A 26,083-nucleotide genomic window follows, 5' to 3' on the forward strand; every position below is an offset into this window, starting at 1 on the left:
CCTAAGGTACATGGAATCCATTTTACAGAGAGAGCAGTAGGCCTGGGGTCCTGAATAGCAGGGCCCCAGGTCAACTAAGTCAGAAAACCAGCAAAACACCAGGCAAAAAGTTGGGGGCAACCATAGTCAGGGTTCTACCTTCCTACAGCAACCCTATATCAAAATCAGGGATCGTCGGATGGATGGTTAAATGCATACAAATTTGTTACCAAAAAGCAAAACGCACGTTAACAATTCCTGCAAAAGCCGACTCAACAAGAAAGATGGGGGCTTCAATGGCATTCATAGGGAACATCCCCTTAGATGACATATCCAAAGCAGCTACAGGCTTACACCACACACATTCACAAAGCATTATTGTGTAGATGTGCAAACCAAACAATAAGCCACTGTGGGCCAGGCTGTATTAAAACCAGGGCGGGAGGGCGCAGCCCACTAATAGCGATACATAAGCTACAACAGGAGGGTGTCTACGAGGGCGGCCTGGTGGTACCTGATGTCAGGAACTATTACTTGGCATCCCAGCTTAATAATGTCAACAAATGGGTCTTCTCACCATACATGGAGCCCACCTACTGAGTGGATCGGCTCGCCATGGGATACGGCGGCTACCCGACTGTGCTGTATAGTAAAAGACGAGATCTCTCCTGCTACACACACGGACGGTGGTAAAGGTATGGCGAAAAGCTATGAAACTACTGGGGTGGGAAACTAAACAAATCGAACAGACCCGCTTTGGGAATGTTACCTGCTGGATGATGTTGAGCGCCTGCAAGGTAGGTGGGATCTAGTTGGGATGGGACAGACTGCCTAGGAGCTATCTGGCATGGTGGGACTATGGTCACATCCATAGAATTACAGACTGAATATCGTATAGCAGACTGGGAGCAATTCGGTTTCCTGCGGTTGAGACACGCCCTATGATGCCATATGTCAGAGGGAGAACAAATACTTGGATATCCCCCGTTAGAGGACAGACGCTTACTCAAACCAATGATTGACAAAGTTGTCTCCCTCACATATTAAAAGATTATGAAAGACTTCCCTGATCCCATGAGCCCCCTGAGGGAAGCGTGGGAAACAGTCGTGGAGCGACTATTGGGTGGAAGCCATACAGAGTTCTAGGAAGATTGCCATACTGGCGCTGTTCAGCCTGATTCAACTATGGATTCTGCATACATCATATGTCTCTAGGACACTTCAGCACCTTATGGGCGGCTGCGACTCAGACCGGTGCACCAGGGAATGAGGGGAGGTGAGTTCCTTCTTTAACATTCTCTGGACCTGTCCCAGAATTCTGTCATATTGGGTCCAAGTGATGACAGCTGTAGTGGGTCTCCAGGTCTTGGTTGTGGCACATATTGAGAGTGACAGGGGAGACAGACTGGCCAAAATATACAAAAATATGGCTTAGGCTTGCAGACGCGGTGGCAAAAAGAAACATTGCACAGGCATGGGGAGGTGCTGGTGCTCCAAGGATCGGAGTTTGGAATCGTGATGTAGATTGGTTTCAACAGGCGGAAAAAGTTATTTACCACAGCAGAGTCTCCCCCAAAAATGGGAAAGGAACTGGACTGCATGGGTACAGTACAGTACAGAACTTAACCAAAAGGGTCCAAAATGGGAGGAGTGGGGGCTGGGGGGGTGAGATGGAGTGGTATAGAAATCAGAATCTGATAGTGGCGTCTACTTACTGTATGCTTTTTCTCATATGGACTATGCATGGTTTCCTTGAATTACTACGAAGACAACAAAGAAGGACCCGAGGGTTAGTTTAACGACCCATTGGATACATACCCCCATGTACTAGACTCATCACACAAACAAGTAACCAAGGGCCAGGACACAAGGTGACTAACAACTGAACAAATTCACAACTATGGTGTGGCAAACAGAAATATCATCAATGAATCATTAAATCATTTTAGGTGTGGCAGACAAAACCAGAGTAAACACCCATGTGTGACAAATATTAAGTGAACTCTAGCTCAAACACATTGGTAAAAGTTTCCCATCAGTAGCTGTCCTGTACCACCCTTGACATCATTTGGGTTTGTCTCCCACACCTAAAATGATTTAATGATTCATTAAGGATATTTCTGTTTGCCACACCATAGTTGTGAATTTGTTCAGTTGTTAGTCACCTTGTGTCCTGACCCTTGGTTACTTGTTTGTGTGATGTTCCTTGAATTACTGCCTGCCACATTACACCCTGTCTCTGTATTATACTCAAAGGTGCATAAAGCAAGTATTTAATAAAAAGGACGTTTAAAAAACAAAATGTGTTGGAAAGTAAAGGACATTTGAATGCTGTTCCTGAAGAAGGTGCTCAGTTGTTATTTCCACCTAAACGTGCGTTGACCGTTATTTGAGTCCCCTGGCTAAGACATGACGATGGAAGACTTAAAGAGCAGTTTTTATGTTGGGTGGTTAAGAAAATTCTCGGGGAGGAGGGATGCGTTTTGAGTTTGCATGAGAATGTGTGCTTGGCATGAATATGAGACCAGAGCAAGGAGTGTGGTTTGTAATGACTGTGTTTTTATTAAATGATGAAATACTGGGGAATGTTGTAATGAGTGGAACACATTTTTTGATAATGTTTTTTATACTGTAAATTAAAAGAAATCAAAATTGTATAAAATGAAATAATCTGAAGGTACTGTTAGTCATTGTTTATTGAGGAAGTATATATTGCCTCTGCCGGAATTACTATTGGTATTTGACAGTTTCTGAAGAATTACACAGCAGCCATGTTCTACTGCATCAAACTTAGTGAGGTGGAGTCTTGTGTGCTGTGCAAACAGGCACTGAGGCTATGGGGCTAGCTGAACATTCAGGGGATTCTGAGACTGTCCTCAAACAAGCAGGCTGCTTGAGCACCAGTTGAAACAATCCCAGATGTCAAGTTTGACCATGAGTGCCACCTGCCTCCTGGGGTCGTCCAAAGGGCCCTGGCAGGGTGTGCCTTAGATAGATCTTTTCACTTCCCCTGACATTAATTTTCAAGCCTTTTTTGCTGTGGAGTTTCTGCCTCTGGCTCCCTGCGAATCACATTCATGTCCTCCTGTGCAAGATCCTGCCTTCTGCTAATTCCCTGAATTCCTGAAAAGGAGAAGAGAGGTATGGAGAGTCTTGTACTTTGATATGCTGAGCCGGAGCATCTACCGTACTCTGTCTACCTCTTTGGACGGATATCCTTTGTCAACAACAATGCAGAGTCCTGCACCAGATGCTCTTGAAACCAGCTGAGTGCCTTTACATATCCACCAGAAAGAGCGGTTCGAGGCATGTGGGCTGCTGAATTCATATCTATAGCATAGATCGCCGCCTAGTGTTGGGTTCAGATGATTGCACATTGTTGTCCTGGAAGAGTCTTCGAAGTATCACGAGATAGGTGGCTCTTCCCCTGGACTACAGTGCACATGGGCATCGACTCCATCCCCAGATTGTTTTTTTCCGCCATTGGGTTCGGATGTATATTCGACATCTCCAGATCGGAATCGATTAGACTTTCTCAAGGCCTGAAGGCCTTTTCCTATACCGTCGGTATTGTTTTGCGGTCGGTGCCTTGATCTGTTCCGGCTCAGTTCCCGAGTCGGACGTCCAGAGGAGTCGCGTGGCTCTTCGGTGCTCGAGGCCCAGTCGATGCAGCAAGACCTTCGACGGAACATCATGGAACGGAGTCCGTTCAAGAAATGTCCTGTGTGCGGATCGAAGTACCCACACATCGACGTCCACCCTGTGTGCAACAAGTGCCTGTCGCCGGACCACGATGAAGCCAACTGTATGGCTTGTTCCAGGTTTCGGTCGAAGAAGACGATTCGACTTCGGCACGTGGCGCGCCTGGAGGCCCGGCAATCTGCCCCGGCACCGGTGGACATCTTCGACAGAGAAGAAGCAGACGAACAGGAAGTTCAGATGCAGATTTCCCCTCCGGCGGAGGGGCTAGACTACGAATACGACGCGGACGTCGAGGTGGTCGAGGCAGAAGACATCGTCGACGTGGTAGGAGACGACGAGGAGGCCTACGGGGCCACGGAAGATAGCTCATGTGAAGAGCTAAGTCCCGAAAGAACAATTACTAAGGCTCAGGTCGAGGGCTCGCCACACGGCCTTACCCAAGACCTTCCACCCAGATCCACGGCCTCGCCTACGGGCCCGGCTACAGACACTTCGGCGGAGCCGCCATTGCCGAAAACGAAACCGAAAGTGAAACCATCGGTGTCGGCAAAAACGAAAGTGATGGAGACGCCATCGAAACCAAAGACGTCGACTCCTCTATCGACACCCTCGTCTTCCGAGGTGTCGGGACACCCGAAGCCGAAGAAATCTATCGAACCGGTGAAGTCCACCAAGGGCGTAGAAGCCAAAACGGTCAAGGGCGTCGAGCCAAAGTCGAAGAAGGGCGTCGAGCCGAAGTCCAGTAAGGCCGTCGAGCCGAGAACTGGTGCCCCGACTCCAGTAGTCAAGGCCGCTGATCCAAAGACGTCGGCGCCGAAGTCTGTCGACGCGGAAGAAGGGCATGGCGCACCTAAGAAGGATGCCCTCCCGCCGAGGCCGGAAAAGCCAAAGACATCGACGCTCGATTCTTCACCAAGAACGTCCGTCGGGTCGACGAAGCCGTCCTCTTCCTTTACGAAGCAAGTCTCGGACTCCCTCAAACGCATCAGGGACAAGGCTTCTGCGGAAGACCCGAAGGAGACTTCCGCCCCGAAGCAAACTGCCACGACGCAAAAGTCTTCGACGCCAATCCTGTTGACGTTGCCGCCCAAGGTGGCACCGAAGGCCTTCACACCACGATCGGTGCCCGAAGCGCAATTGCAGGGATCTGCGGGATCGAAGCCGACTCACCCGATTGGGAGCTCGAAGCATCGACAGCCCTTGGTGGAGGAGCAGTCGGCACATTTCATCGACGCCGACACCGGGAAACTTACCCTTTACAATAGGAAGATCACGGCGACGCAGCCTTTGGAGTCCTTCACGATTCCTTTAAAGCGCAAGAAGCCTGCTTCGGATTCCCCGGTTCTGGTCGAACCGTTGGTTCATCGGACTCCAAGACCTGCCACACCCTCACCCACTTATTCGGATGCAGAGGATGCAAGGGATGAGGACGAGGAATATAACTTCCCTGCCAACACAGATCCTGATGAACAACAGGACTCCTGGACAGAGGCAGGGGACACAGGGGATCAGCACACTGCCCAGGACCCTCGGGTGTACCATGTCAAGACCTCTCCCACTGAGGATTCTGCAGCATTTAATGCCTTGATTGAGAGGGCGGCTAAAAACCACGACGTTCAGCTGCATGCTGACCCTGTTGAGGTTGACTTCCTCTTTGACACTTTTTCAACAGCTGAAAAGACTGTGAAGACTCTCCCTATGCTGAAAGGGGTCCTGAAACATGCTGCAGACATTTTCAAGGAACCCACACCGGCAAGGGTGGTCAACCCTAGAATTGAGAAGAAATACAGACCGGCACCTGGCGATCCAACCTACATCAAGGGCCAGTTGCCATTGGACTCTCTGGTCGTTTCTAATGCCCGTAAACGGGCGAACTCGCAAACCACTGGTGAAGCTCCTCCCCCATACAAAGAATCCAAAGTACTGGAGGCATCGGGTAAAAGGGTATTGGCTCAGGCAGCTAATATCTGGCACATCTCAAACACTCTAGCCCTCTTGGCCAGATACGACAGGGCACACTACGACACACTAGAGACCCTGTTGCAACACCTACCAGATCAATATAAGGAGGCGGCGGAGATGCTTATCCAGGAAGGGAAACTCATCTCCAACGCTTCAATTAAGTGTGCACTAGACATTGCGGACACTGCAGCCAGGGCAATTAACACCAGTGTGATGTTGAGACGTCAGGCATGACTCAGAATCTCCGGGTTCAAACCGGAGATACAAACTACCATCCTCAACCAGCCGGTAAACCCTGACAGATTATTTGGTCCTGAGGTGGATACCACCCTGGAAAAAATAAAAAAGGATACCGAGACTGCTAAGTCCATGGGAGCTCTCCAGTCCCAACAGTTTCGGGGGAGCACTTTTCGTCGCTCAGGCAATAGAGGTGTTTCCAGAGGCCAGATGTCCCAGCAAACGCCATTCAATAAAAGTGGGGCGCAATCCTCTTACACCAAGCAAAATAGAGGTGGATATCGGGGCAACAACACCAAGGGCAGAGGCAGGGGTAACAACAACTCCTGTTCCTCTGCCACCAACAAACAGTGATGCCCTGTCACTGCCCCCCGACCATTCCACACCTGTCGGGGGGAGACTCCAGCAGTTCCTGCCAGTCTGGAAATCCATCACCACAGAAAGGTGGGTCAGGAAACTTATCCAATTTGGTTATTGTCTGGAGCTAACATCCACTCCACCCAACATACCACCAAAACACCGTCCTATGTCCACAGAGCATTTGCACTTATTGCAGCAGGAGGTTCTGGTCATGCTGCAAAAAGGCGCAATAGAGCTTGTGCCAGTGGAGGAAGAAGGCACAGGAGTGTACTCCCTGTACTACTTGATCCCAAAGAAGGACGGGTCCCTCAGACCCATTCTGGACCTCAGACCCCTAAACCAGTATATTCTCTCAGAACACTTATACATGCTAACTCTGCAGCAGGTTCTTCCCTTACTCAATCAGGGAGACTTCCTCGCAACCTTGGATCTCAAGGAGGCTTACTTTCATATTCCTCTACATCCATCACACAGAAAATACCTCAGATTCACCATTCAGAATCGGCATTATCAATTCAAGGTCCTTCCTTTCGGAGTGACCACAGCCCCCAGAGTGTCAACGAAATGTCTGGCGACAGTGGCTGCGCACCTCAGAAGGCAGAACGTGCATGTCTACCCTTATCTGGACGACTGGCTGGTTCAGGCAAAGTCGGCCCAGCAGTGCGCCGCCGACATGTCCCACACCATTTACCTTCTTCACGGTCTGGGCTTCTCACTGAACTATCCGAAGTCGCACCTTCAGCCAGCCCATGTGCGGTAGTATCTGGGCGCGACAATAGATACTCTGGCAGCCACGGCTCAGCCAAATTCAGTGAGGATCGACAACATTCAGTCACTGATCCAAAAGTTCAGACTGCAACACTCGCTTCCAGCAAGAGTGTTCATGCAGTTGATAGGCATGATGGCCTCCTGCATCTTCATAGTCCCGCACGCGAGGCTACATATGCGTCTGCTCCAAGAATGCTTGGGCTCAGGGACAGTTAAACGACCTAGTGTTGGTGACCGGTCGGGCATACAACTCTCTGCATTGGTGGAATCCACACAACCTTTGCAAGGGCCGACCGTTCCAGGAGCCTGTGCCACAGATTATCCTGACGACGGACGCATCTCTCCAGGGATGGGGAGCTCATGTACTTCCCTACACGGTGCAGGGACTATGGACAACGGAGCAAAAGAAGATGCACATCAACTACCTAGAACTGATGGCAATCTTCATGGCACTGAAAGCGTTCAAAGTACATCTGTGCAACAAGGTCGTGTTAATCCGGACGGACAACATGACGGCCATGTACTACATCCAAAAGCAGGGAGGTACGCACTCTCCACAGTTGTCTCATCTGGCTCAGAGCATATGGAAGTGGGCCATTCAGAGGAACATCTTCCTCATGGCGGAACACCTCCCGGGCAAGGACAATCAGATGTCGGATCTGCTCAGCAGGTACAGCCACCAAATGCACGAGTGGGAGATACATCCATCAGTACTCCGCCCGTACTTCCAGCAGTGGGGTCATCCGGAGATAGACCTGTTCGCCACAAGGGAAAACGCAAAATGCCAAAGCTTTGCCGCCAGGTTCCCTCACCCACAGTCGCAGGGCAATGCGATATGGATGAACTGGTCAGGCAGATTTGCGTACGCTTTTCCCCCAGCGCCTCTCATACCGCTGGTGGCACGAAAGCTAAAGCAACACTCGATGACGCTCATCCTGGTTGCTCCAACGTGGGCACGCCAACCATGGTACACCACGTTTCTAGAACTCTCCGTGGTACCGCATCAAAGGCTGCACCTAACACCCAGGCTTTTGACGCAGAACCGTGGCGACATTCAGCTTCCAGATCCGCAGCAGCTCAACCTGGCGATCTGGCTCCTGAGGTCTTAGAGTTTGTCTACCTTGACTTGCCTCCTGAATGCATGGATATCATTCGCGAGGCACGAAAGCCCACTACTAGGGCCTGCTATGCAGCGAAATGGAAGCGGTTTGTCATTTACTGTACTGAACACAACATCAACCCGCTAGATGCATCTATTCCCAACATCATATGTTATTTGTTACATCTTTACAAATGCAATCTAGCATATGCTTCCATTCGGATACACTTATCCGCCATAGCGGCTTATCTTCAAAACAGGCAGCATCTCTCCGTTTTCAGGGTGCCTGCCATTAAAGCCTTCTTAGAAGGACTGAAGCGGGTCATCCCTCCCAGGACCCCGCCAGCTCTTGTATGGAACCTCAATGTGGTCCTCACCAGGTTGATGGGCCCACCTTTTGAGCCTGTACATTCATGTGAGATTCAGTTCTTAACGTGGAAAGTGACTTTTCTCATTGCCATTACTTCTCTACGACGTGTTAGTGAGCTACAGGTGCTCACTGTACAAGAGCCATTCATTCAAATTCACTCCAACAGGGTGGTGCTCCGCACTAACCCTAAATTTCTTCCTAAAGTGGTTTCGCAGTTCCATGTCGATCAGACCATTGAGCTCCCCGCGTTCTTTCAGAACCCAGAGACGGTTGCCGAAAGAATGCTCCACACTCTTGATGTCAAACGAGCTTTGATGTACTACATCGATAGGACCAAAGAATTTAGGAAGACACAACAGCTCTTTGTTGCCTTTTCAGCCCAGCACAAAGGCAGCCCCATTTCCAAAGCAGGTATAGCCAGGTGGATCGTAAAGTGTATTCAGATTTGCTATCACAAGGCTAAGCGCACCTTAACGGTCCCCCCCAGAGCCCACTCCACCCGCAAGTTGGGGGCCTCCATGGCTTTCCTTGGTAATATCCCTTTGGAAGATATTTGTAGAGCAGCCAAATGGTCTACACCACACACATTTACTAAACACTACTGTGTAGATGTGCACTCCAAGCAGCAAGCAGCTGTAGGGCAGGCTGTTCTTAAAACACTCTTTCAGACATCTGCAGCTGGCGGGACTGCTATGTATTCTATGCTATAGATATGAATTCAGCAGCCCACATGCCTCGAACTGAATATGCTACTTACCAGTATGCATCTGTTCTTGGCATGTAGGGCTGCTGACATTCATATCGCCCGCCCTCCTCCCCGGCGCCTGTAGCGGCTGCAGAATTTTACACTTACTCTTAGCATGGCCATCGCTCACACTGTTACACTCCATCTTCGCCACAATGGCTAAAAAACAATCTGGGGATGGAGTCGATGCCCATGCGCACTGTAGTCCAGGGGAGGAGCCACCTATCTCGTGATACTTTGAAGACTCTTCCAGGACAACAATGTGCAATCATCCGGACCCAACACTAGGCGGCGATCTATGCTATAGATATGAATGTCAGCAGCCCTACATGCCAAGAACAGATGCATACTGGTAAGTAGCATATTCATTACTGAAGGTAAGTAGCTTGTTTCATTGTCACATTCCAATTTTATTCTTTTTTTGCTAGCTTTTTCCAAGCATCGTCAAGGCCAATAGAACTGACTTTAGGCAGCATTTGTGCATGCCTGTGTTGTTTCTTGTTTTTTTTTTATAGAGTTCTTTTATAGCGCGAACTAGACCCGAGACATTGGGTATCGGATGCTTTACATGAGCACCAGTTTCGTTACAGATGGGCACCTTTATTTTTTGTTAGGCACTGGGGGATTAAGTGGTTTTCCCATAATCACAGGATGTTGAGCGTCATTGGGGAGACTCAAACCAGGTTCCCCAGCTTCGAGGTCGACCGCTCTAGCCGTAGGGCTACAACCTCCCCCCTATGTTTGATTGCATTTACACATAGCCTGACCTATTAGCTTTGAGAATGCAGGTTCTTAAGAGAACCCTAGCTTTGATCAACCTAAATTACACTGTAGTTACTACTGTCATTTAAAATGCTGTAAACAGCCTCCTGACAGATGAGTAGCGTCCCTGTAGTTCCTTTCTTGTAGAGAGCTGGAGGGTCCCATCCTTCCCAAACCACACTAATAGTGTCTGTCCATATTTTCAACTAGTGCTGCATAGATGTCTGTCTGAAGACATGTTCACGGCTTTAGTAAATGATATGTATTCTTTTATATAACTGCTGCTTTTGCGTTGACAGTCATTTTTGTGTTTTCAGGTTCCAAAGTTGCAGATCCAGAAGGATACAAAAACCTATGCCTTAGCATGCATTATCAAGCTGTGTCAAGACAATCCCACTGTTATCCTGGTGAGTGAATGATCATACAAAGTATGAACTCAAGGCAATCGTACCGACTAGAAGATAAAGCCTGTACAAATGAATGCAGATCTCTCATGGTTTACTGCTAACAGATGACATTGATTATAGGGTGTGATAACGTCTCTGGGTTTTAAAATCTGAGGTCTGATGTACCATGGACTTTGCTTTGGCAAAGGCAATGTAGCTTGCATTTTGAAGTCTTAATTTGCAGTACATGCTATGAATTTCAGTGCATACGTTGCGAATTGCAGGGAGAAAGGTGGAAAGGGGAACCACCTCTCCCACCCTTTGCTATTCACGCTGGTAAGCACAAATGTTTTGCAGTGGTGTTTGTGGTTTAAAAATATGTAATGGATTGTGCCTGCTGAAACAAGGTGGTAATCATTCTCAAAATGGAATGTGTCAAATTTTTACAGCTTAAATTATGCAAATGTAGGCTCCAGATGTTGGAAGTAGAGACAATGTTCACATGGACCACTGCTTGCACTTATGTTGCATTGACACGCTTGCCTTTAGGATACATGGGTTGCAATGGAGGCATGTTGCCAATGCAGCAGTGGTCTGCGGCACAATGCAGTCCTTTACTCCAACATCCCTGCTTTTTGCAGCGCGTAACAATGATTTATTAATAGTTATGAGAAGACCTATTTCCAGCTTTGCTTTTGTGCACTTCTCAGACTGCAAAGGCAGAAGCTGGTTGCAGATGCAGTAATAACATTTCAACCAACCTGGATTGTGCTTTTGATCCCTGAAGTCAGACGCTTTCTACTTGCCATTACTTTTTGCTCAACTGAGGACGGACTGTTGAACACATGCAGTGCTTTTCCAAGAGATATTAATATATGCATGTAATATTCTGTGAACTCAAGCTTAAAAAAAAATTAACGAAGCCAGCAGGTTTCCCTTTTGTGAAGTGTATGCCCAGACACACAACACCAATTCACACAGTGAATTGGATGATAAATATGTGCCAATTTGCAAACTGAACAACACACCTAACTGCTTGGACTAGGGGCCTGCTTAGTCGAGACAACAGACATATAGGAACATATACAGTCCTTCACAACACAGATAATCCGACAGTACAGAAGGAGGCATAGAACACAGTTACGGGGGATGAACAGAGAGAACCAATGGAAATATTTGTTTATCTAGTATTGGGGTATATTTCATAGATTCACATGCCTGAATCATTCCCCGTCATCAAGATGGGAGTCCCACAGTAAAATATTCAAGCAGTGCCTTAATCTTTCATAGGCTATAGTGGCCAAAAGCCATCTACACAGCAGCCTTTCTATGTCCTTTTTAAAAAAGGACCAAATGTTGGCATTCAGCCAATCAGCTGTTAGCGCCCTCTAGAACACTCCCTGAAGAGTCCAGTTCTACTCAGATTTTCACTTCACGCCGTGTAGGTGGGAGTCTCCCTGAGTGCTACTCAATTTCTTCTCATTAGCAAATTTGGACATCAGGTCAAACGAAAGAGGCCTTTTCCGCCCTCGTAAAACCTGTGGAAAGAAAAGGGTCCATGTGGATGAAACACACAAGGAATGTAAGAATTGCTTATATCCTAGGCAAGAGGTGAGATATTGTAAAATCTGTCTCACTTTCTCAAACAAGACCCTCAAGGACAGAGAGAGAAGATTGTTATTGTGGCTACAAACCACAAAATAACAATCTCATTCTTCTGATGAATGAAGAAGAGGGCAGAGCTTCAACATCCAACAAGAGGGCTAGATCCAAGGACAGTTTCTTAGGTGAGGGAAGAAAACCTTTTAGGCCTTCTCAGGGATGGGCTTCAAGTAAGGAGAAAGATACTAAACACGCCTTTGAACCCGCATTATCTGCGCCCTCTACACCTGTCAGGAAGGAATGAGATCGCCCTAGAGCCTCTTCTTCTGATCCTGTAAGTAGGAAAACCTTCAAAAAGTAATCGCCGACGACAATCTATGTGACATCGTCAACGCTATCGGCAATGCTGACGATGTTGATCCAGTCTCCTATTCTCTCTACCAGAGTCTTCATGTTGATGAGGAGAGCTTCATCGCCTTGGAAGGCCCCCAACACCCCTCCGTCGGCTGCAATGCTGTCAACGAAGATCCCTATGATGACGGACTCATCCGCTGATGGTCCATCGATGAAGACACCGTCGACGACAGAGACATCGTCGACGAAGACGCCGTGGATGATTCCAACACCATCCCCTCCTCTGCACCTTCTGTCAGACTCTCCTCCAGTAGATATTGGGGTGGGGTTTCACAGCTTAGCGCGGGGGCAGCCAACAGGTTTCATTTGCCTATTGCAGTGAAGCAAGCTGAATGTTTCCTATACAACTTCAAGGAAGACACAAGGAAAGTGGTACGGTCCATACCTATCTTTGAACATATATGGCAGGAAGGCATCAGGATTATTAAAAAAAACAGCGTCCTTTCCACCAGTACTGCCTCGTGTGGAGAAGAAGTAAAGGCACTGAATGACCCCTCCATCTTGCCTTATTGGTCATCCTAAAGCAGATTTGGTCATCTCTCAGGCAGCACAAAGGCGATCTAAGAACCCGGCTACCCCGATTACCACTTGGCTGGAGCTGCTGTTCTTGGACGTCAGGGATTGCTAAGAGCAACCACCTTTAGACCTGTGGTACAAGCAAAGGTTCTAGATTTGGCTTTTGACGGTGAGTCACTCTTCGGAAAACACATTGATGACGCTCTATTGGCAATAAAAAAATGACACTGACACCGAAAAGTCATTAGGCTCTCTGCAGTACAGAAGGGTACTATTCAGAGGTGCTAGAGGACGAGAAGTCGCCAATTACAAAGGAGGATACCAGAGAGCTCAATAATATCAGCCATATCAAGCTGAATATCAGCAGTCTTATAACCCCTCATCTTATCGTCAACCATCTACAGCTGGTTTCTATCGCCAGGGAGGCCGCAAGCGAGCATCCCAACAAAGCTGCGGCTCAGGCAGAAGGCATTGAGCACATCAGGGTACCAGCCCATCTTCCCTCCCTACCTGTGGGTGCAAAAATTTCCAGGTAGGTACAACGGGGGCACGAGATAACATCAGAACACTGGTAACACTCTAGAGTTCCATCAGCTGTCCCCAACCACTCCACCTAGGGGTCCCCCTCCCCCTCGTCTTCACTTATTACGAAAAGAAGTCTTGGCCATGCTTCTCAAAGAAGCAATTGAAGAAGTATCTTTCGCTCAGAAGGGAAAATATTTGTATTCTATTTTTTTCCTAATAAAGAAGAAATCAGGAGAATGGATACCAATTCTGGACCTAAGGAATCTCAACAAGTTTATCAAGAAGCGGACGTTCAGGATGGTAACACTCTCCGATATCCTGGGCTGCTTAAACAAGAGATTTCATGACTTCACTGGACGTGGAAGATGCACATTTCAAAATCCCAATCCATCCGAAAGACCGGAAATTCCTAAGGTTCGCGGTGGCAGGTACTCCCGCTTGACCTCAAATCAGCACCACAGATCTTCACCAAGTGACTGGCACCAGTAGCGGCAACCCTGCGGTCTCAGGGGTTTCAAGTATTTCCGTACCTCGACGATTGGCTTCTCAAAGCAGCATCAGCGAAGGAGGCCAATCGAGGAACAAAAGCTTGCCTTCATTTGTTCAATACATCGGGACTTACACTAAACAGGGAAAAATCGGTTTTGCATCCAACTCAAGTAATCTTTCCTGGGAGTGTCCATAGACACCCTTCAATGCAAAGCGTTGTCTCAGGAAAAATGGATACGTCTGCAAATGCTTGCCAAGACCATATCTAAAAAAGGGTCCGTTTCTGTACAGATATACAAATCGCACCTGGGGATGTGCTCTTCAGCGATAAATCTGGTACCTCTTGCTAGACTGAAGATGAGGCCCCTTCAAGAGAAACTGCAGACACATTGGCAACAGGCTGAGGGGATCCTTCGAAGATGTAATTCGAATCACAACATGTGTGGTGAAAGCACTACAGTGGTAGTTTCAGGCAACAAATCTTGTTCGGGCGTGACTTTCATACAGAGCACCACAGATTTCGTTCTAACAACGAACGCCTCCAAGGAGCGTTCGGAAGGTCATCTGCAGGACTTGGAAATTCAGGACAAATGGTCTTCTTCGCAGAGGAAGCAGCACATCAACAGCTTGGAGCTCAAAGCCATATTCCTATCTATTCAGGCTTTCCTGCCAAGAATAGCAGGCTCCTCCGTGTTGGTTCGTACGGACAATACGACCAGCATGTACTATGTCAATAAACGAAGAGGAACAAGATCCATTATGCTATCTCAGGAAGAGCAAGAGTTATGGGAATGGACAGCACACCATGGAGTCTCATTAAAGGACGAGCATGTCAGAGGTCTGCACAATACCCTAGCAGACACATTAAACTGGTCTCAGTCCAGTTGTCAGGAGTGGGAGCTCAAACAAATCCAGCTGGACAAGGTATTTAGAAAATGAGGGAAACCAGCGTTTGACCTCTTCGCAACGGAGGAGAATGCCAAATGCCAATACTATGACATCAGATTACCTCTACCAAGGTCAAGGGGGAATGCCCTTTTAATGCGATGGGCAGGGATATATGCCTACGCTTTCCCCCCATTCAGTTAAATCCCAAGGTACTAACTAGATGAAATCTGAAGATTGTTGTCTGATCCTGATAGCAACACGTTGGCCTAGGCAATACTTGTTCCCAGAACTGCTTCTACTGTCTGAGTCAAAACCCATTCACCTGCTGCTATTCTCAACGATGTTATCGAGGGCCAAGTGAATCATACGGACCCACACTCGCTTCATTGCACGCATGGCTCCAGAATTCCTTGAATTTAAGGACCTAAATATACTGCAAGAGTATAGGTATATCATTGCTAAATCCCATGCTGAAAGCAGTATCAAAACATATCGTTTGAAATGGAGACGATTCTGTTTCTGGTGCGAAAGAAATAACGTTCACCCACTTCAAGCTCCTGCTGAGCAGATTTTGCTGTATCTCCTCTCTGGCTAAATCCGGTCTCACTTTCTCTGCAGTGAAGGTTCACCTAGCTGCAATTTCCCCGTATAGGAAATCTCCTCGAACTGCTCCTCTCTGTGCATCTAGTCTTATAAAGCAGTTCATGAGAGGTCTTTTCCACGCATTTCCCCGGGTGCGTGCGCCTCCTCCGGAGGGGAAGCTCAATGTAGTCCTGGCGCAGTTGATGAGACAACGGTTTGAACCAATTCCCAAAGAGGAGCTTAATTTTCTCACATGGAAGGTATCCCTCTTAGTAGCTCTTACTTCTGCAAGGAGAGTGAGCGAAATACATGCCTTTACAATCAAGGAACCTTTTCATCATTTCACTGAAAACTATGTAACTCTACGAACGAACCTGACGTTTATTCCAAAGGCACCAACACAGTTTCACCTCAACAAGCCGGTGATATTACAATCTTTCTTTCCAAACCCATCTAGTCCAGCAGAACGGGCGTTGCATACATTGGATATCAAGAGATGGTTGAAATTCTACCTACTTAAGACGAAGGAGATAAGGAAAACTGATCAGATTGTGGTCGCTTAGGAACAAGGAAAACCAAGAACGGCAGTAACAAAGGCCACGGTCGCCAGATGGGTCTCATCCGCGATCCAGTTCTTTCATGAAAAGGCTAACAAGCCTCCGACAGCAAGAACTAAAGCACAATCCACAAGAACAGTTACTGCATCAGCAGCTTTGTTTGCGGGAGTGACATTAGACAAAATATGCCGTGCTGCGACATGGAAGAATGTCCACACTTTTACAAAGCATTACTGCCTGCAATCTACGCAAAGAGAGGATGCAGCGCTTGCCAAGAGGTACTGCATCATCTCTTCAATTAAGATCAGCCTCTTTGTTTGCAATAAGGGGAGCACTTGCTTTATTTTAATGAAGGTATTGGATATGTTTGGAAATGTATAGAAAAACAAATATATAACTGTATTTGAATGCTTGTGTATCTTGAAAGATTTACAGCAACAGTAGTGGTTTTAGCAATTTATTCTGCTGGTATGTTTAGTGCACGCATTTATGCAGGATATTGAATGATTATTAGCAATGTTACTAGTATATGTCTTTTGCATTTGGGGGTTTAAGTTACATGTCTCCCACCGTCCACTAACGACAGTACCATTTTATGGTACTGCTTGCTATTCTTATTCAGGCATGTGAAACTATGAAAGATACCCCAATACTAGATAAGAAAATATGTTACTTACCTGTAACAACGGTTATCCGGTATTGGTATCTATCATAGATTCACATGCAGCCCACCCTCCTCCCCGTTGAGTCAGTTCTCATTGATTTTGAGGTCCTCACTTCCCGCTTGTACTTAGAAAATCTAAGGAGAACTGGCCTCTGCTTGGAGTGTTCTAGAGGGTGCTGAATGCCAAAATTTGGTCCTTTAAAAAAAGGACAGATGGGCTACTGTTTAGAGGACAGATAGGCTACTGTTTATAAGGTCTTTGGACATTATAGCCTATGAAGGATTTAAGGCACTGCTTGAATATTTTACTGTGGGACTCCCATCTCAACGGGTATGATTCAAGCATGCGAATCTATGAAATATACAATACTGGATAACCGTACTTACAGGTAAGTAACTTATTTTAGTCAATGCCCAACCAATCTTGTATCTCTTGTATAAGCTATCACTTCTAGCCTTGATAGGTACTACGGCTTCAATGCTCATTCAGTTGTTATCCTTTTTTAAATGGTCACCTGCTGGTAAAAGTGCAGTGTTCTCTGCCTTCCCAATCCATATTTAACCTCTTTGCTATAATCATGTATATTTAGCAGCACAGTTCAGTAATTTACTTTATATCATGAACTACACATTTACAGATCTTTTATTGCACTGTCGGGGACTCCCATAATCACAGCCCTGTTAGCTCTCCAGCTACGACTTATCCTGTCCTTGACTAAACTGCTCGACCACACTACCACAAATAGAGCACTTGGGATTATTAATTTAAGAACAGACGGATTCCCATCACTCACCCGTAGGTGACATGCTTCATCATATGGGTCTCCTCATTGATGGCACAATCGTGACACTAAGGGCTGCAACCTTATCAGAAGGATGAGGGAGCCCGAGGATATTTTATCAAGGACATTATATGGATATTAAGATAAGCGCAACTACATTTTATGGGAAAAATGCAGTGCATAAGAAAAAAATGATAGTGAATTAAAATTGACCTATTAGAGACCCGATCTTTATTATTGTCTCGCACAAATCAAACTTAAAACAGTGCAAAAGCGACAGTCTATAACAAATAACTGTCTGGTGTTCGTAACTAAAAGGTCAACATGTTTCAACACCTATGGACATTATTCCATCCCATGCCTTCTTCAGGACCACTACTGTGTTGCTACTGCAATTGTGTACAAAATTATATTTAGTGAATTACAAATGTATAAAAGTACATAAGAATACCCCAGAGCCGGTTGGAACAAATGCAACCGAATCACCTGTACTTGGGCATATGTTGTCCTTCCTCTGCAAGTCCCGCACAGCTCACGGTTTCTGTAAAATAGTGAAAGGAATAGGCACAACCATCTTAGTATACATAGGAGTATACCCATTCAGAGAAACCTAGATAAATTGCAGTGATAATTAGTTCATCATCTACAAACACCCAAAAATTAGTTCCTGCACTATCGTCCTTACCCGACTTGCATGAGGAGGATACCTCACATCACCTGGCTGCGGCTCAGGGAACACGGAGGCACCACTCTAAGGGACAGACAATGGGGGGATACTACATGTCTTGTGGCGTCCGACCAGTCCCAACATTCTAAAAAGCCATCAAAATGTAGCAGAAAGCACATATGCACACATATCACATAGAACTAAACATCAATTTAGCCAATGTAAAACTATAATGTGGTCAGCCTACCACTGCCTACACCAAGCAGGTCTGATCAAATCTTCCATGGGCCAAAAAAGGAGGGCTATAACTAACCTCTTATATTTGACCTATCTCTTCTGTTATGAAAGTTGTTAACAACAGTCCTGAACCATTGTGTGTTGTTATCCCTACACATATTGGTTACACTTCCATGGTCAGTGCTATGCAGATCTTATTTTTGTACAACCAGCTTTTAAAAGAAAATAATTACCCATATTATATCCAATGGGAAGGATGTAATTGCCCATATATAGCACACTAATGCACTCCTCATACCTACTACTCAAACATCATCAATGATTCTAATAGTCTTCCTACTCCCTTTAGTATCTCCACAGTAAAATAACTCAGGAGCCAGGATTCAGATTGAGAGAATGCGCTATTACAGGTGGAACACACGTATCTCTCATGCAGAATTTACAGGTGGTGGCACAGACAGCAATTTAATAGAGAGGCACATATGCTTCTTAAACTAGGGACACATCTGCCTCCATCACTCTCTGCAAGCAGGTACACGGGCAGCAGGGTTTTGGAGGAGACAATCGGATGTCGCCATCTTAGGTGGTTCTGTTACTGTAGGAAGCTGGCTCTGTATATACTATTCCAAAGTGAGGTATAGTGTGCACAGAGTCCAGTGGAACCCAAAAGGTAGGCAGAGGTAAAGCACCTCACTCTCTATTTGGGGTAGTGTGGACGAGCAGTAAGGCTTAATCAGAGGACAGTGTTAAGCATGTGTTGTACACACTCAAGTCAGCAAATGAATTCACACTCAAAGACTGAACTTTTATTTCCTAGAATCAAGCAAGCCTGGCACTGGTAAGTGATAAATACTTTGCGGTGAATATACAGTTTGGATTGTAATTGTATATGCTTTTTGTTTTAATTTACAGTACTGCTACTGAGAAATGCAATGCTTTGGAAATACAGTACATATACTTTGAATGGGCTTTTTAGCAAAATGACCAGTACATTACTTTCAGATTACTTTTCTTTGACAGTGTACGTAAAAGCGTTTTTGTTATTTAGTACAATTTTAAAGGATTTCTTTAGATTTGCCAGCTCTACACTTTTCATAGGAAAACAGGCAATGGTATCCTATGGAGGAAAATAGTGATATCGGTTTAGAGGTAAGGACTTTGTGGAAGTTGGTATTCTGGGGTTAGACTCAGGAGTCCCCCTGGGTCAAGGATGCACTCTTGTTACACCCTCAGCGGCACTAGGAGCGGCCAGGTGCAGAGTGATGAGGCCCAATGTTATCCAATTGGGGAAAGGTGGTCTCCGGTTGGTGGCTGCTGACGAGCAGGCCACTGGGTTGTAGGTTCAAAGCTCCTGGACTTTAGCTCAGGGCAAATGGGGGTTTAGGCCAGCACAAAAGATGCACCCTAAGTGGCACTGGGGAGGCCGGGTGCAGAGTACTGTTTTGGCATCGGGTGCCCTGTAGTTTTCAGTGAAGAGTCTCCGGTTTACAAACGCACTGCAGGCTTGGGGACAAAGGTTTTCTAGGTGCGACCACCACTTGGAGTGGTAAATTGGGATCTTGGGGGTTGGTTAGGCACCGACGATTGGGCCACCCAAGGCCTAGGGGTGTCAGGTGCAGGGGCGCCTTTTAGGGTCTGATCTTCTTACCTGCCTCGGTCGCGGTTGGGGTTTGAGGCTGCAGGCATCGGATGGAGGCTTGAGGCAGGTCAGGGGTCACCGGATCTTGGGTCAGGATCGCCCGGGAAGACCTCCTATTGGTGTTTGGGCCACTCTAACTCGGGCTGTTGGCGCCAGGTGCAGAGAGGTGCAAACTAACAGATCCGTGCGGAGCTGGAGTCTGTTACTTGAACAAATCCGGTGTTCACGAGAGACAGAATCTTTGGGACTGTAGGTAGGCATGTCCTCTGGGTTTCTTGCGGTTGCTGGATGCAGGACACACCGGGATTTCGCTGGAGCAGGTTCGAGGTGGGGACAGGCCGTTGGGGCTGGGGCCAAGTCAGTGGGCTTCCTCCTCTTGTTAGCTTCGGCAGGGCTGTTCGGTCCTTCTTCTTTTCTTCTGGTAGGTTCTTATCTGAGGAAGCACGGTTCAGGTGTGCCCCTAAATGCTAGATTTAGGGGCGATACAGATAGGTAAAAGGTTGGGACAAAGGGATCCCTTCCCTGGGGTGGGTACACCACCTATTATGCCACCCTCCAGTGGGAGAGGGGCATAAGCCTTTCCCTGATTGGCTGGGTCCCCCATCTGTAAGATGGCAGGGACTGAGAGTTGTGATTCACCTCAGCTCCCCCACCTGAGGGGTGGAGTTGGCAGAGGTGGGCACACCTCTCTTCTTAACTTGTTTTTCCTGCCGGTTCTCCCGCCCAAAGTGGGGACAGAACCAGTGGGGACCAGTTGCTGAAAGCAGCAAGTAGCCTGGGGAAGCTCACAAAGTCGGCAAGCCTTTGAAGCTTCCCCTTTGTGGACACAGCCCATCCTGCCGGAGGAGGCTTGGTACTTCGTCCCAGGATGTGCATTGTTTCAGGAACCCGAGAGCAGCAGACTCTCGACCCAGGGGTTTGGAAACATGTCTGGTTGTGGCAGCTGAAAGCAGCCCCTCAGCCTGGACACTAATGGAAGGTCGTTTTTCAGGGGGCATCTCCAAGAAGCCCTCTGTGTACATTTTTCATTAAATCCCACACTGGCATCAGTGTGGGTTTAATGTACTGAGAAGTTTGATACCAAACTTCTCAGTTTCTAGTACAGCCATTATGGCGCTGTGGAGTTTGTCATGACTCCCAGCACCATATACTCTTAATGTCATATGGCCATATATGCTAATTGGGTTTTGTTTTTAATGCAGGTTTAGGGAAAGAACATTGGCTCTGGGCACCTGATTGGCAGGAGCCCAGGGCATACTCCGTCAAACCTCATCAGCAGTTAAGCAAAAAGTGGGAGCTACCATGCTCTTTCTCACCGTCACATGCCGCTTATTGGTAAGGAGAGTGGTTCCAGGCAGTGGTTCAGTATGGTTAGAATATTGGGCAAAAAAACTGTCACAAACCTGCACACCTGTCACATTCTGCAAGTAGGCATACGGTCAGCGGGTCTTCTGAGGAGGGTTATGAGGACCACCACTTAGGAATTTCCAACAACATCTGTGCAAAAACAAGGAGTCTGGTATACGGCAGTAGCTCAGGTCAGAAATATTACTAGGCAAAGCGCATCAGGCAGTGGGTCAACAGGCCACAATCTTGCACCAGAGAGACTGCAAACAGCCAGCAGGCAGGTAGGGAGGAGGGCTGGTAGACTTCAGAGGGAGCGGCCGACCGCTGCCATCTTCGGAATTAAGACCGATATATCCTTAAATCCCTGAGGCACTAGTAAAAGCAGTTCAGGGCTGATATTCAGGCCGCCGCTCGCTCCCTCCCAACTAAAATCAACTTCACTGCATGAATATCAGATCGAATGCTGAGAAGACGTCCGCTAACCCAAGTGTAACCTTTGGGTACAAGGAGGGACAGAGCCAAGACAAATATAAGGGCTAAGTCGTTTTATTTGTGATACAACAGTCCGTTCATAACATAAAGGGGCACGCGGTGACTGTCCGTGGGCTTCAATCTCCCTGTCTGGTCCTATTCCTGGATTTATCTCTTCCGGTTCGCCCAGCATGAAACAAAAAGAAACAAACGTGGCTGTTACTACACAGCACTCAAGAACAACTGATATGGGGGAGAGGGTGTGAGGGAGTACAGTTGTGAGTCACAGAGATACCACCACCAATCGCCTTCACCACGAGAGTGTTGTGGAAACAGAGGCTGCACTCTGCCTTCCTCCTCCCTACTAACCGGTCCCTCCCCGCTTAAACCCGAGCAAGGTACGTAAACGACCACGCACCTGACTTAGCCACGCGTCCTCCTGCGCGTGGCTGGGCGGTATCGTTGGCCTCCTGGCTTTCCCGGGTCGTCCTCTCGCCTCCGCCGACCTCGCTCTGGGGGAACCTCCTGCTCCGCCGTGTCTTCTTGGCTCCTCGCCGCCCGACCTTCTTTCGGCAGAACCGTGGCACTTTCCGGATACTCTCTGGAGACACCGTTCACGGACGCCTCGTTCTCCGGGTTCGCTTCTGCTTCCCTCCTTCCTCCGTTCGTGGCTCCAAACTTCCTGATCACCAGCGAGACGGCGTCTTCCGTGTCTGCCTTTCTGTTTCCTGGAGCCGCTCCCGATTGGTCCACGTGACTCCGCGTCACAGGGGCGGGACAGGCCGCCTTGTAAGCGAAGCAGGAATTAAAGGGATCAGTCCAGTCCTGTAGGGGACTAGAGTCCTCGACCTGCTGACACCAAGGATATACCGGAGCATTCACAGGGCTCACTCTGGTGCTGCCATAATCGGCCCATACCAAGCAATGTTATTTCTCTTCCAGGGGCAGCACATGAATATTCCTGCCCATGCGCGGGGACCCCGGAAAATATATTTAAAATATAATGGCGGACGCGCTGGCACTAATTAATTAAACAGCACTTTTTTGCACCAGCAACTTATGGGTCTACTCTTCGTCATTTGGAACTGACCGCGTGAGCTTTTTATATATATATATATTTATATATATTTATATATATATATATATATATATATATATATATATCCACAAACCCTCCAGATGAACTGTAGGAAGAGGCCACACAGGGAAATGCCGGAAAATCCTTTAATTGGACCAACAAGCAGGTAAGGCATGATGCATTTCGACACACTCGTCTTCTTCAGATGCCCCTGTTGCTCTGCATAACAGTCCCACCTCTCCGCTATAAGTACTTCTGCAGACCTCCCACACTCGATGGGAAGCGCCTCCCCTTCCGTATGTACGCTCACCTGCTGTAGTGTTGGTCGTCCTACAGCTCCCAGAATGCATCATCTCTGGGTAGGTGCTGCGAGGGAAATGAATAGTGAAAGTCCATGTGGCTGCGGCGCGCTGCAGAGCAGAGAGTACTGATGCAGGTGTAAATTCAGTCCTCGGGCTTTCCTGGGTCCCTGCATACATCATAACCTGCCGCAGCACGAGTCCGCAGAGTTTCGGGCCGGCACAGTGTCCAAACCTGACCGTGAAGTCACAGGCTGCCGTTTGGCAGCAAACCCCAATTGACCTGTGCTGGGAAGGTGGGCTGTGGTAATCCGATACCTCGGGTGCACAAAGAAAACTGCAAACGCAGACGCCAGTGATACCACAGCCACTTTGCAGATGGGGCCTCTTAAAGCGTCTCTGGCTGACGCTGAAAATGTCCACAAACCCTCCAGATGAACTGTAGGAAGAGGCCACACAGGGAAATGCCGGAAAATCCTTTAATTGGACCAACAAGCAGGTAAGGCATGATGCATTTCGACACACTCGTCTTCTTCAGATGCCCCTGTTGCTCTGCATAACAGTCCCACCTCTCCGCTATAAGTACTTCTGCAGACCTCCCACACTCGATGGGAAGCGCCTCCCCTTCCGTATGTACGCTCACCTGCTGTAGTGTTGGTCATCCTACAGCTCCCAGAATGCATCATCTCTGGGTAGGTGCTGCGAGGGAAATGAATAGTGAATTACAATTCAGGCAGTTGTAATTGCACGTAATTTATTCAAAATAGAGTCCCGCCCAGGACTTGGCCGCAATTAATTCCAAAACCAAGGTTGCCCCACTGGGGCTTGACATTTTGACAACAACAATTGCATCGGCTACCACTGGGGTTTTGTGCACTCAAGTCTAGCAAGGAACTGCAACAACCATAATGCTCCCTGGCGGGACTCTATTTTGAATAAATTACGTGCAATTACAACTGCCTGAATTGTTTGTTGTTTCCAACCAGTGATCAAGGGCGGAAGGCACGCCCGAAACGCGTATGGTACAAGGAATGAGGGAAGGCGGGCTGCTGTACCACCGCCTGCGGCAAGCTGTGTGTCTAACCCCCTCGTGTGTGACCTTCCAAATGGGACAACCTTGGTTTTGGAATTAATTGCGGCCAAGTCCTGGTCGCGGAAGGTCCCGCCGCTTCTTTACAGTGGATCTACATTGCTTCACAGCGAGCAGTGAACAGAACGGGGGGGGCCTGAGCCGCTGGTAAATATTGGTGCGACAGCAGGCTTCAAACCACCTTATTCTGCCCACTGGGGCTTGACATTTTGACAACAACAATTGCATCGGCTACCACTGGGGTTTTTTGCACTCAAGTCTAGCAAGGAACTGCAACAACCATAATGCTCCCTGGCGACGCCCACATGGGCGGGACTCTATTTTGAATAAATTACGTGCAATTACAACTGCCTGAATTGTTTGTTGTTTCCAACCAGTGATCAAGGGCGGAAGGCACGCCCGAAACGCGTATGGCACAAGGAATGAGGCAAGGCGGGCTACTGTACCACCGCCTGCGGCAAGCTGTGTGTCTAACCCCCTCGTGTGTGACCTTCCAAATGGGGCAACCTTGGTTTTGGAATATATATATATATATATATATATATATATATATATATATATATATATATATATATATTCACGCTCCAAGGTTGTCCACCTTATGAGTAGCACGCGAGCAGCAGCTTTATTTATGTGTAGGTGAGGACGGGGATCCGCTCGTAGACGCCGCTCCGTAATGGATCTGCCCGACGCGTTTCGAAGCTCCATCTGCTTCTCTTCAGGGGCTTTAACGGAAGCGGTGTGCGCACCCGTTACACTTCTCCAATTTCATATAACTCACCCGCTGATGGGAGGCTCCAATGAGACTTCTGGGAAGTGTAGTGCGGAAAGCACACAATCAAGTCCTGTATGGACTCCACGAGTGGGCCCGTCCTCGATCCCATGTACGGCTGCTACTTCACTGCCGTGACCCCCACGTTAACGGGGTGGTGCATACTCTGCGGCTGGACTGCCGCATATAGATTCACGCTCCAAGGTTGTCCACCTTATGAGTAGCACGCGAGCAGCAGCTTTATTTATGTGTAGGTGAGGACGGGGATCCGCTCGTAGACGCCGCTCCGTAATGGATCTGCCCGACGCGTTTCGAAGCTCCATCTGCTTAGGTGTATATATAATATATATAATTTTTTTTTTTTTTAAACAATCCATGCAGCCTTCCATACACAGGCTGAGCATTTCTGTAAAATCTTTCTGTGCACACATACATAAACAAAGGACATCTGAACTGCTGTTAAGGAACAGCAGAAAACATAGCCCTGTAAAGATAAAAAAGGCATTGTCAGTTCATAGGCTGCATTGTAACTACAATAGTATAGAAAGCTGAAAAGCTAACCCAGAGAAACACAAAGAAACTGGCACCGTGCCTTTAAGGTAGCCATGACCCCTAGCTTCCCATCTTGCCTCAGGGGTGACAGTTAGATCAGTTACCCTATTAAAAACAGTGAGGAGACTTATACACGCTGGTGCTAGGATCCAGCAGTGTGTAGGGGCATAAGCCTTTCCCTGATTGGCTGGGGACATGTTTCATGCAAGATGTGCAATTCGTCAGGACCTAAAGAAAATAAGTAAGTGCTACACAAAGAGGAAGATTCAGCAGGACCATCTGGCCTGCCTATCATACTTCAAGTGGAAGGTAGTATCTGCCCCTTCCTCTTTGTGTAGCACTCACTTACTTTCTTTAGGTCCTGACGAATTGCACATCTTGCATGAAACATGTCGACCGCTAGGTAGACTACACACTGCTGGATCCTAGCACCAGCATGTATAAGTCTCCTCACTGTTTTTAATAGGGTAGTAAACCACATTATTAAATATTTCGCCGTGGATTTATTAACCTCTTTTAATCCCCACACTTACACTTGTCTA

At 47.5% G+C, this 26,083-nt stretch overlaps 1 protein-coding gene across 2 annotated transcripts in view; it reads left to right on the plus strand.

Moving 5' to 3' along the window:
* LOC144762300 (exportin-5-like) overlaps window positions 1–26,083 on the plus strand; it is a 2,334,361-nt gene that overhangs the window by 1,295,364 nt on the left and 1,012,914 nt on the right. For both annotated transcript variants that reach the window (XM_078647447.1, XM_078647448.1), the window contains one exon: window positions 10,302–10,391. In XM_078647447.1, the coding sequence (XP_078503573.1) occupies window positions 10,302–10,391 (90 nt within the window). The remainder of the gene's footprint in view (window positions 1–10,301; window positions 10,392–26,083) is intronic.

The sequence above is a fragment of the Lissotriton helveticus genome, chromosome 6 (assembly GCF_964261635.1).
Source record: "Lissotriton helveticus chromosome 6, aLisHel1.1, whole genome shotgun sequence".
NCBI classification, from domain to species: domain Eukaryota; kingdom Metazoa; phylum Chordata; class Amphibia; order Caudata; family Salamandridae; genus Lissotriton; species Lissotriton helveticus.